The sequence below is a fragment of the Salmo trutta genome, chromosome 10 (genome assembly GCF_901001165.1).
Source record: "Salmo trutta chromosome 10, fSalTru1.1, whole genome shotgun sequence".
In the NCBI taxonomy this organism is placed as follows: Eukaryota; Metazoa; Chordata; class Actinopteri; order Salmoniformes; family Salmonidae; genus Salmo; species Salmo trutta.
In genome coordinates this window covers 19,260,901-19,274,071 of record NC_042966.1, presented here as the reverse complement: position 1 = coordinate 19,274,071, position 13,171 = coordinate 19,260,901, and the positions used below count along the sequence as shown (strand labels likewise).

Here is a 13,171-nt window from a genome sequence, read left to right as displayed (position 1 = left end):
TGAGTCCAGACCGCCTGGGTTGTCCTCTGGTACACAGGCAAGGAAAATGAGCTATTATTTGGGAGAGTTGGTCTGCATGTGTGTGTGTGCATTGGTTGCATGTGTTCATTTGAAGGTGTGTTTGAGTGATCAGGCGGCATGCGAGACTACATGTGAGTGCGTGTGTTGGAGAGAATTATTAGGCAGTATAGATGAGATACCCCACTGTGTCTAGTGATCAGCCTGAGCAAACAAACGTGAGTTGAGATGACTCCAGATCGCAGATCAAATTAGCCACAGGAAGTGTGTGTGTGTGTGTGTGTGTGTGTGTGTGTGTGTAGTCAGAGGCCTCTGGAATTTTCTGTGTGCTGCCACACAGCGGTAGGCCTATGTACAACCCTCACGACACTGGCAAAGGAGGAAAAGTGAGAGAAAGAGAGTGAGAGGGAGTCAAGGACAGAATGAGCGAGAGGGGGGATAAAGAGAGAGAGAAAGAGCGAGAGAATGAGAGAGATAGCGTCAGTACCTGTAGGTAGTGAGTTCTTGTGTTTCAAAGGGGTTTTGGGGGTCCCAGGTACACTGGAAGGTCTCTCCCACGTTGTCTCTGGAACCAGACAGGAACATGAAAGTCCATTTAACTTGTGTGGTCAGAAATACATGGAAATTGAGAGACATACTAGAATATCTCTACCCTGGATTTCATCGCAGGTCCAAGAGGGTTACATGAAACAAAAACTTGTTCATATTAAGGTTCTTGATGATTATGTTGACGGGTCATTCTTGAATTGCAGTGGCAACTTCATTTTTGTGTGTTCATGTGTTTTTATGTAAATGTATTGGGTACAGCTTCCCATTCTAAATCAATGAATATGGCAGCTTAATGACTTTAAATCATGTTTACCATTATCATAACATTGTGCCACCAGTAGGAGTAGTGACACCAATGACACATTTTCGGTCCATTAGGATTTTCTGAAAAGTAGGCCACAGATGCTCAAATCTAAGGTCATTAATCCTTAATGATTAATAATTTGGCTCACTATGTAATTCCCCTTAATGTAAATTAAGTAACACCAAGTGACACTTTGGATTCGGACACCAAATTATCAAAAGAATCCTCAATATTTGTACATAATAACAGGGTGTGATTACCTAATATTTGTATATCATATAGACGTTTCCCCCAATAACAGTTTGCCACTGGAGGGAATGCTCAAGGTCTTTGCATATCTTTGTAATAAGTGATTTTCAGGCAGTAACACCGAGGACAAAACTTAAGGACACATTTTTTGGGGGGGGATACGATATTTTAAACAGTCTTCTTTGGTTTGATTGATCTACAGAATATATCAAATACTTTTGTTTACTTTCTAGCATTCATGATAATAGATACAGTTTAAGTCGGAAGTTTACATACACTGAGGTTGGAGTCATTAAAACTCATTTTTCCACCACTCCACAAATTTCTTGTTAACAAACTATAGCTTTGGCAAGTCGGTTAGGACATCTACTTTGCGCATGACACAAGTCATTTTTCCAACAATTGTTTACAGACAGACTATTTCACCTAAATCACAATTCCAGTGGATCAGATGTTTACATACACTAAGTTGACTGTGCCTTTAAACAGCTTGTAAATTTCCAGAAAATGATGTCATGGGTTTAGAAGCTTCTGATAGGCAAATTGACATAATTTGAGTCAATTGGAGGTGTACCTGTGGATGTATTTCAAGGCCTACCTTCAAACTCAGTGCCTCTTTGCTTGACATCATTGGAACATCTAAAGAAATCAGCCAAGACCTCAGAAAAGAAATTCTAGACCTCCACAAGTCTAGTTCATCCTTGGGAGTAATTTCCAAACGCCTGAAGGTACCACGTTCATCTGTACAAACAATAGTACGCAAGTATAAACATCATGGGACCACGCAGCTGTCATACCGCTCAGGAAGGAGATGCGTTCTGTCTCCTAGAGATGAACGTACTTTGGTGCGAAAAGTGCAAATCAATCCCAGAACAACAGCAAAAGACCTTGTGAAGATGCTGGAGGAAACATGTACACAAGTATCTATATCCACAGTAAAACGAGTCCTTTATCAACATAACCTGAAAGGCCGCTCAGCAAAGAAGAAGCCACTGCTCCAAAACCACCATAAAAAAGCCAGATTATGGTTTGCAACTGCACATGGGGACACAGATCGTATTTTTGGAGGAATGTCCTCTGGTCTGATGAAACAAAAATAGAACTCTTTGGCCATAATGACCATTGTTATGTTTGGAGGGAAAAGGGGGAGGCTTGCAAGCCAAAGAACACCATCCCAACCTTGAAGCACGGGGGTGGCAGCATCATGTTGTGGGGGTGCTTTGCTGCAGGAGGGCCTGGTGCACTTCACAAAATAGATGGCATCATAAGGGAGGACAAATTATGTGGATATATTGAAGCAACATCTCAAGTCATCAGTCAGGAAGTTAAAGCTTGGTCGCAAATGGGTCTTCCAAATGGACAATGACCCCAAGCATACTTCCAAAGTTGTGGCAAAATAGCTTAAGGACAACAAAGTCAAGATATTGGAGTGCCATCACAAAGTCCTGACCTCAATCCCATAGAAAATTTGTGGGCAGAACTGAAAAGGTTTGTGCGAGCAAGGAGGCCTACAAACCTGACTCAGTTACACCAGCTATTGTGGTGATTCCAACCTATTGTGGGAAGCTTGTGGAAGGTTACCTGAAATGTTTGACCTAGGTTAAACCATTTTTAAGGCAATGCTACAAAATACTAATTGAGTGTATTTAAACTTCTGAACCACTGGGAATGTGATGAAAGAAATAAATCACTATACGATTATTCTGACATTTCACATTCTTAAAATAAAGTGGTGATCCTAACTGACCTAAGACAGGGAATTTTTACTGGGATTAAATGTCAGGAATTGTGAAAAACTGAGTTCAAATGTAATTGGCTAAGGTGTATGTAAACTTCCGACTTCAACTGTAGTTCTCTAAATCTCCAAAACATGTCACTACAACTCTACTGGGTCACAGCTGGGACAAGACAATTTGCTTATCCTAAGTAAGTTAAACAATGCATTAAAACAAAGTTGTGCAGTATAAATCACTTGCATTCTTTTTTATCATTGAGAAACTATTCAATATAAACAAAAACATGTATGACGTGTAGCTTGCTGTCATCTGAAAGTGTTTTTCATGGTTGCGAAGGTGAGGGATGCACAGTTTCTGTCCAATCCAACTAAACAGTTGTCAGACTGACTTTGACAACTTCCCAGAGCGAAATAAGAATATGAGCCAGATTCAAGTGTTTGCACCTGTGAGCAGAGCATTGCACCTGCTATTTTTATAAGGATAATAAAAGACAACAAAGCAACCATTATTTCATTTTTTTTTTTACTGCTTTATCGTCAACTCCGTGTGTTAAAAATAACAGGTGCAAACTTTCAGTAAATCCAATATGGCTGTTTAACTTCACCAAGACTCTCTGCCTCACTCTTTCAATTCATGTGTCCCCATTTTACTCTTGCCGGAGGAAGCAAGAACAAGAGAAGGAGAGAGCGAAAGAAAAGAGGATAAGAAGCAAGACTGACACAGAACCTGATAGACAGAGAGAAAATCTGTGATTCACTTAACTCCAATATCCAAATTCACAATACAAATTTGATCTCAATTACCCCTTAGTGTCACCAGGGAGAGAACAGTCGTTGAGACTAACAAGCTTTTATTTCATTTGTGTCTTTGGCTAGCACTCAGCTGTCTGCCTGTACTAAGCAGAGACTGAGCCAAAACTATCAGTTCCGATGACACACACAGAGACAGACAGACAGACAGACAGACAGACAGAGAAAAAAAAAAGAAGGAGACAGAAACAGAGAAAGGTGAGAGAGAGAGATTTGGCAGACAGACTCAAAGGAGGAGAGAGTCTTTCCCTTCCGATACGATGTATAACACTGTCACAACACAGTCACAACAGTTCATTAAAAAGGTGCTTTCTGCCTCTATTTCTCTCCGTTAGCTTGACAAAGGAAATCGATCTGATGGGAGGAATCAGATATTAATGGAAAGAAATACAGTATAATTAGGTTAGCTCTGGGGAATTGTATGTCACTGTATCCTTCTCTCAGGAGCTACAGCAGTAGCAATAAAATCCTGAGAAGGGGCAAGTCTCTGTAAGTGTCATTACGCTATACTAACGATACATCAAGATAGGATTCAATCGAATCTCGACTACACTCTCAATAATTGTCATTGTGCTATAAAATACATCAAAAGAATAATTCAATCAAATCTCTACTGCAATCTGGGAACAGGTATTCTAGTATCATCATTAAAGATGGAATCCGCAGTAGGGGAAATAGTGCCACTGTAAGCCCCACTGCCGCGATTATTGTTTTGTTGATGAAACGGAGTTGAGGAGCATCACGCAACGTGGTAAAATACATTTGCTGTATACATTCTGCTGTTCTATCGCACGTGCAATGACGTCCGAGGAAAAACAACAGTGTTCGTTGTTTGCAGTAACTTCTTTGTTGTTGTCATATCACAAGCAGATGCAGCTACTTCAAGAGACATTGGCATGTCAAATTAGCATGAGTAAAGTGTGACAATGAGCGAAGTTAAATACGGGTTTACATTATATTTACAGTACCAGTCAAAGGTTTTAAAACACCTACTCATTTAAGGGTTTTACTTTATTTTTACTATTTTCTATATTGTATAATAATATTGAAGACATCAAAACTATGAAATAACACATGGAATCATGTAGTAACCAAAAAAGTGTTATTTTATATTCTTCAAAATAGCCAACTTTAGCCTTGATGACAGCTTTGCACACTCTTGGCATTCTCTCAACCAGCTTAATGTGGAATGCTTTTCTAACATTCTTCTGTGGTCCAACTCATACCAAACCATATCAATTGGTTTGCGGTTGGGTGATTGTGGATGACAGATCATCTGATGCAGCACGCCATCACTCTCCTTGGTCAAATAGCCCTTAAACAGCCTTGAGTGTGTGTTTTGGGTCATTGTCCTGTTGAAAAACAAATGATAGTCCCACTAAGCGCAGACCCAGATGGGATGGTGTGTCACTGCAGAATGCTGTGGTAGCCATGCTGGTTAAGTGTGCATTGAATTCTAAATAAAATCACTGACAGCGTCACCAGCAAAGCACCCCCACACCGTCACACCTCCTCCTCCATGCTTCACGGTGGGAACCACAAATGCGGAGATCATCCGTTCACCTACTCTGCGTCTCACAAAGACATGCCGGTTGGAACCAAAAATCTCAAATTTGAATTCATCAGACCAAAAGGACAGATTTCCACCGGTCTAATGTCCATTGCTCGTGTTTCTTGCCCCAAGCAATCTCTTCTTATTATTGGTGTCCTTTAGTAGTGGTTTCTTTGCAGCAATTTGACCATGAAGGCCTGATTCACACAGTCTCCTCTGAACAGTTGATGTTGAGATGTGTCTGTTACTTGAAATATGTGAAGCATTTATTTGGCTGCAATCTGAGGTGCAGTTAACTCTAATGAACTTATCCTCTGCAGCAGAGGTAACTCTGGGTCTTCCTTTCCTGTGGCGGTCCTCGTGAGAGTCAGTTTTATTATAGTGCTTGATGTTTTTTGCGACTGCACATGAAGACATTTTCAAAGTTCTTGACATTTTCCACATTCACTGACCTTCCTGTCTTAAAGTAATGACGGACTGTCTTTTCTCTTTGCTTATTTGAGCTGTTCTTGCCATAATATGTGACCCGATTCAGGAAACTTGGCGTATGTCGCAAGTCACGACTTCACAGGAGAGCCGTTTGAATGTAAAAAAAAATATTTATCAAAGCGTGTTTGTCAGAAATGCCTTCTCGAACATGTAAACTTTCATGTGCCTTAATAACAAACGTGTATGTCATCTGTAAATATTGAATAAAATGTTTAAATTCCGAGCCTTGTTGGATAAGCCACAGAAAAAGATAGCAACCTTCCCACTAGCCATGATTGGCTGAGATAATGAGTGGGCTGGCCATGCCGAGAGAGAAGAGAGGATTGGTCTGCCACATAGAGGCTTCTGTCTATTTGAGCTCGTCAGTCTGTGTTGGTAATCCTGTTGAACGCAGCTTTTTAAAAATGTATTGTGTAGTGGAGCTGCATAAGTGTTGCTCTCCACTTTCTGGAGGATCAAGTTTTGAAATCAGTGGAATTAGAGTATGATTGCTAAAGAGATGGAGAAAACACCTCCGGATTACATCTTCAAACTAAGGGCAAAGGTGGTATGGCATTCCTGACAGGGAGATGCATCCATCATGCATGATGATGTATACAGGTAAGATATCTGAAAATGTAGCTAGCTATTACACATTTCTAATATTGACAGAAAGTGATTTCATTAAAAGCAAAATTGTACTGTTAGCTAGCTAGCTAATGTTAGCTGGCTGGCTCCCTAGCTGATGCTATTATTCATTTCCCAGAGCCATTTGCTTTTCTAGTTAGAGCCTAATGTTAGCTAGCTAACATTGGACCTGGTTGGTTAGCTCCTAGCATTGTGGCATTCTTGGCACTTTGTTCATTAATGTTTAACTAGCTAATGTTAGCTGGCTGGCTCATTAGCTAACGTTACGTGATGTGTGTGCTCTTAAACGTTGTTTACCTAGCTAGGTTCATTGTTTACCTAGCTAGCTAGCTATTTGTCTTAAGCTAAAGTGTACTTTTAGCTAACTAGCTAGCTAACGTTAGCTGGCTCCCTAGCTGACATTATTCGTTTCCCAGAGCTGTTTGCTTTTCTAGTTAGAGCCTAATGTTAGCTAGCTAACATTGACACTGCCTGGTTAGCTCCCAGCACTGTGGCATTGTTGGCACTGTTCATAAATCCTCTTACGGATATCCTACCATAGGGCGCGCCACAGCTCATTTTGGAAAAAATTTGTTCCCATTTTCAACGGCCTACTAATCAAACTCAGAAGCTAGGACATGCATATACTTATTTTATATGGATAGAAAACACCCTAAAGTTTCTAAAACTGTTTGAATGGTGTCTGTGAGTATAACAGAACTCATATGGCAGTCAAAACCCCGAGACCGATTGAAACAGGAAGTGGGATTCTGAATTGTGGACTCGACTTCACAGCCTTGCCTGTAATTCACAACGTGAAAAATCGTTCATTGAGCATCTAGTGCTTCCACTAGATGTCCCCAGTCTTTACAAAGTGTTTTGAGGCTTCTACTGTCGAAACTCAGTGAAGGAGACGCTGTGGCAATTGGTCACAGTAGGAGGGCCATCAGCATTGTGACGTCGGCGGCCGTGTCTACCCCCACCTTTGGAAACGTTTTGAAACACAATGAAATCGTCCCACTCGAATCTTATTGGCTCTCTTGTTGAAACAGGCCCTGAAGATTAATGTTATACAACGTTTGACATGTTTGAACGAACCTAAAGGAGGGAAAAAAGTTATTTTTCGTAACCCAAGTCCCGCGCCCGGATCAACATTTGGATACAGCCTTCAGACGTGCTAACAACAGCAAGCTAATGGAACATAAAGGATGGACTTTTTCGACCGAAAATACATTTGTCGTGGACCTGGGATTCCTGGAAGTGCTTTCTGATGAAGACAACTAAAGGTAAGGGATTATTGACAATATTATACAAGATCAGATGTGATTTGCGATTGTTCCAAGATGGCGCCGAGCTAGGTTTTCTAGCTCATTTTCTGAGTATCGCATCCCCTTTTATCTCAAAGTGTGATTACCCTGTAAAGTTCATTTAAAATCTGTTATGACGGGTGTTTTCAAGAGATATTCATCTATAAATCTTAGATTGACAATATAAAATAAAAAAATCGTTTTCGAATAGTAATTTATGAAATTGTAGCACTGTTTCCCGGGACGCATTTTATGGGAAAATAGTTAGCCAACGTCAGACGCCAATGTAAAATGCTGTTTTTATCTAGAAATATGACCTTTATTGAACAAAAGAATGCATGCTGTGTGTAACATGATGTCCTAGGTGTGTCATCTGATGAAGTTTGTAAAAGGTTAGTGCTGCATTTAGCTGTTTTTTTGGTTATTTGTGATGCATGTGCTTGGTCGGAAAATTCAAATGATGCTACTTTTACCATGTACTCCTCTAACATAATCTAATGTTGTGCTTTTCCTGTAAAACCTTTTTGAAATCGGACGACGAGGGTCAATTCAAGAGAGGTGTATCTATAAAACGATATGAGACAGTCCTATATTTGAAAAAATATATATATTGAATTTCGTTATGCTAATGTCGCTAGGAGTTTTTCGCTGGAAAATGATCCCGCTAACGGGATGAGACGCTCAAGAGGTTTTAACTAGCTAATGTTAGCTGGCTGGCTCGTTGGCTAACTTTACGTGACGTGTGTACAAACCCTGCACACCTGTTAATTGAAATGCATTCCAGGTGATTACCTCATGAAGCTGTTTGAGAGAATGCCAAGAGTGTGCAAAGCTGTCAAAGGCAAAGGGTGACTACTTTGAAATATCTCAAACATAAAATAGATTTTGATTAGTTTAACCTCTCTGGCGCATGTGGGACGAACTCGTCCCACCTACGTAACAGCCACTGAAATCCAGTGGCGCGATTTTTGAATCGTTTGAAATACTATTACTTCAATTTCTCAAACATATGACTATTTTACAGCTATTTAAAGACAAGAATCTCGTTAATCTAACCACACTGTCCGATTTCAAAAAGGCTTTACAACGAAAGCAAAACATTAGATTATGTCAGCAGAGTGCCCAGCCAGAAATAATCAGACACCCATTTTTCAAGCTAGCATATCATGTCACATAAACCCAAACCACAGCTAAATGCAGCACTAACCTTTTATGATCTTCATCAGATGACACACCTAGGACATTGTGTTATACAATACATGCATGTCTGTTCAATCAAGTTCATATTTATATCAAAAAACAGCTTTTTACATTAGCATGTGACGTTCAGAAAAAGCATAACCCCCGCAAACTTCCGGGGAATTTACTAACAGTTTGCTAAATTACTCACGATAAACTTTCACAAAAAGCATAACAATTATTTTAAGAATTATAGATACATTACTCCTCTATGCACTCGATATGTCCGATTTTAAAATAGCTTTTCGGATGAAGCACATTTTGCAATACTCTAAGTACATAGCCCGGCATCACGGGCTAGCTATTTAGACACCCGGCAAGATTAGCCTTCATCAAAATCATATTTCCTATAAGAAAAATGTTCTTACCTTTCCTGTTCTTCGTCAGAATGCAGTCCCACGACTTCTACTTCAATAACAAATGTAGGTTTGGTCCCAAATAATCCATCGTTATATCCAAACAGCGACGTTTTGTTCGTGAGTTCTAGACACTATCAGAATACTAAATCACGGTCTCGCGCATGGCGCATTGGCGTGACAAAAAAATGTCTAAATATTCCATTACCGTACTTCGAAGCATGTCAACCGCTGTTTAAAACCAATTTTTATGCCATTTATCTCGTAGAAAAGCGATAATATTCCGACCGGGAATATGCAATGAGCCTAAACAGCCGAATTAAATTTCTCCACAGGGGCGAATCGTGCATGCGCCTCATTCAAAGGTCCTCTGATCCGCCACTTACCAAAGGCGATAATGTGTTTCAGCCTGAGGCTGCCTCGTCAACCTTCAGGTATTTCCCGGGTTCTGAGAGCCTATCGGAGCCCTGGGAATTGTCACGTTACAGCTAAGATCCTTACTTTTCAATAAACAGATGCAAGACGCACGACTCCTTGTCAGACAGGGTACTTCCTGCATGAAACCTTGTCAGGTTTTTGCCTGCCATAGGAGTTCTGTTATACTCACAGACGCCATTCAAACAGTTTTAGAAACTTTAGGGTGTTTTCTATCCAAACCTGAACAATAATATGCATATTCTAGCTTCTGAGTTGGTGTAGGAGGCAGTTAAAAATGGGCACATATTTTTTCCAAAATTCTCAATACTGCCCCCTAGCCCAAACAGGTTAACACTTTTTTGGTTACTACATGATTCCATAGTTTTCATATCATCACATTATTCTACCATGTAGAAAATTGTAAAAATAAAGAAAAACCCTTGAATAAGTAGGTGTTTACAAACTTTTGACTGGTACTGTAGATAGCAAGTCTCTGTGACAAGTGACCTTATAGTTTCAATTACATTGACAATGTGTTAATTTCATGTGCAGGCCTGGTTGCATGACAACTTTACTAAGAAAATTAACAGGAAATGAATGTTTCAATGTTTAAATTGCATTGAAAAAAAAATACTTAATTTTACGTGTAGGCCTAGATGCATGACACGTTTAATCAGAAAATGAACAGGAAATTAATGTAATATCAGTGGATAATGGACTGAAAGGTGAAAGAAACATCTCTATTTACTATCAGGCTTACAACAGAACTGTAACACTGTTGACATCAAAAGGGTCTGTTACTTAGCAACTGGCACCTGGAAATGCAGATTGGAGTGATTATCTACTTCACATCAGTGTGCTCAGATGAGAGGTAGGCTGCGGCTCTACACACATCCTCCAACATATTTACTCTGTAACAAGCTCATTACAAAGCTGTAATTCCAGGATAGCTGAGACAAGATTTCAATACACTTACACAAGTGTGTCAAACTCATTTTGATCCCTGGGGACCGCACAGAAAATTGGTTATATTTCCTCGCCATCAAAATTTGTAATAAAAAAAAGAAAGTGTGTCCTCTATCCATCGTTTTTGAAATGTTCGATGATCCCGGACTGCGTAGCTTTCATTTCAGTGATTATTAGCGAGCTGGATACAGTCAAAAAAAACTGTATGAATGTAGGTCCATTATAATTTCTCCACAGTTTTGATTTGGTTTTAGACATTTTAAAAGTATATTAAAGTTCATCCCCCCGCCACACACACATTTTGCCATGGGGGCATTACCAGGTATTACAACACTATTACAGCTAGAAACACAAGCATTTCACTGCACCTGTGATAACATCTGCAAATCGGTGTATGAAACCGACAAACTTTGATTTGATAACGTTGCAAAATATATACATTTCATGCAATTGTACTCATTTTGACATACGGCAGAGATATATTTTTTTGCAGTTTTACAGGTAATTTCCTGCAATTCTACACATTTTGTAATGACTTATGCCATGTTAATATGATATCTGAGAGAGAATGACTAACAAAATCAATTGGGGGCCCCCTAGAGGTCAGGGCCCCTAGGCACGTGCCCTGCATGCCCAGTTGGTATTCGGTCATGAATAACTACAAGTTTAGATAGCTGGCTAGACTAACTACCAATCTAAAAATTGTTAGTTTACATGGCTAAATTGACTGACATAACAAGAGAAAAACTCTTGATTCACCTGGTGTATTCTACTATTCTCATTCTCAATAGTAAGTTGAGACTAGAGGTCGACCGATTAATTGGAATGGCCGATTAATTAGGGCCAATTTCAAGTTTTCGTAACAATCGGTAATCGGTATTTTTGGCCACTGATTTGCCAATTTTTTTTTTATTTTTTTTTTTACACCTTTATTTAACTAAGCAAGTCAGATTAAGAACACATTCTTATTTTCAATGACGGCCTAGGAATGGAGGTTAACTGCCTTGTTCAGGGGGGATTCGTTTTTGCAACCTTCGGTTACCAGTCCAACGCTCTAACCACCTGCCTTACATTGCACTCCACAAGGAGCCTGCATGGCAGGCTGACTACCTGTTACGCGAGGGCAGCAAGAAGCAAAGGTAAGTTGCTAGCTAGCATTAGACTTATAAAAAACTATCAATCTTCATTACCAGTTTATCTAACGTGTCCTGCGTTGCATATAATCGATACGGTGCCTGTTAATTTTCATTGAATCACAGCCTACTTCGACAAACGGGTGTTGATTTAACAAGCGCATTTGCGAAAAAAAGCACTGTCGTTGCACCAATGTACCTAACCATAAACATCAATGCCTAACAGGAATATTTAGACTTAGCCACCCGTTAGATAAAATACGGAACGGTTCCATATGTCACTGAAAGAAAAAAACTTTTGTTTTCGAGATGATAGTTTCCGGATTTGACCATATTAATGACCAAAGGCTCGTATTTCTGTGTGTTTATTATATTATAATTAAGTCTATGATTTGATTGAACAGTCTGACTGAGCGGTGGTAGGCACCAGCAGGCTCGTAAGCATTCATTCAAACAGTCTTCGCTGTGCTTCAAGCATTGCGCTGTTTATGACTTCAACCCGGGTGGGTATAATTTGTGGAACGTTCCAACAGGAATCTATTCCAAAAACTTCGTAAATAACAAGATTGCGAAAAAACAACGCATACAAAGTTGTATAGCGGAAGAATAAGATAGGGAGTGGTCTATTTCATTGCGTTTTTCATCACGTTTTTCCATCACATTTATTCCGAAAAATGTCTGTCCTCACATGTCTGTTTTCCTATGGACAAACATTAAGAATAAGCTACGTGGTGAGTTGATGCCTATTCGGCAGCTAGTTAGCTAGGTTTGTATGCGTTGCTACTTTGTATGCGTTGTTGGTTGGCAACCTTTTACTTTACGTTTTTTGGAACAGATTCCTTTTGGAACGTTCCACAAATTATACCCACCCCTTCAAGCCTATCAACTCCCAAGATGAGGCTGGTGTAACCGATGTGAAATGGCTAGCTAGTTAGCGGGGTGCGCGCTAATAGCGTTTCAAATGTCACTCACTCTGAGACTTGGAGTAGTTGTTCCCCTTCCTCTACATGGGTAATGCTGCTTCGAGGGTGGCTGTTGTTGATGTGTTCCTGGTTCGAGCCCAGGTAGGAGCGAGGAGAGGGACGGAAGCTATACTGTTACACTGGCAATACTAAAGTGCCTATAAGAACATCCAATAGTCAAAGGTCTATGAAATACAAATCGTATAGAGAGAAATAGTCCTATAATAACTACAACCTAAAACTTCTTACCTGGGAATATTGAAGACTCATGTTAAAAAAGGAACCACCAGCTTTCATATGTTCCCATGTTCTGAGCAAGGCACTTAAACATTAGCTTTCTTACATGGCACATATTGCACTTTTACTTTCTTCTCCAACACTTTGTTTTTGCATTATTTAAACAAAATTGAACATGTTTCATTATTTATTTGAGGCTAAATTGATTTTATTGATGTATTATATTAAGTTAAAATAAGTGT

General features: G+C 39.7%; 1 protein-coding gene across 1 annotated transcript in view; it reads right to left on the bottom strand.

Moving 5' to 3' along the window:
* gas7b (growth arrest-specific 7b) overlaps window positions 1–13,171 on the bottom strand; it is a 54,376-nt gene that overhangs the window by 16,210 nt on the left and 24,995 nt on the right. Inside the window, exon 3 of the mRNA XM_029764767.1 lies at window positions 506–583. Coding sequence (XP_029620627.1) covers window positions 506–583 — 78 coding nt within the window. The remainder of the gene's footprint in view (window positions 1–505; window positions 584–13,171) is intronic.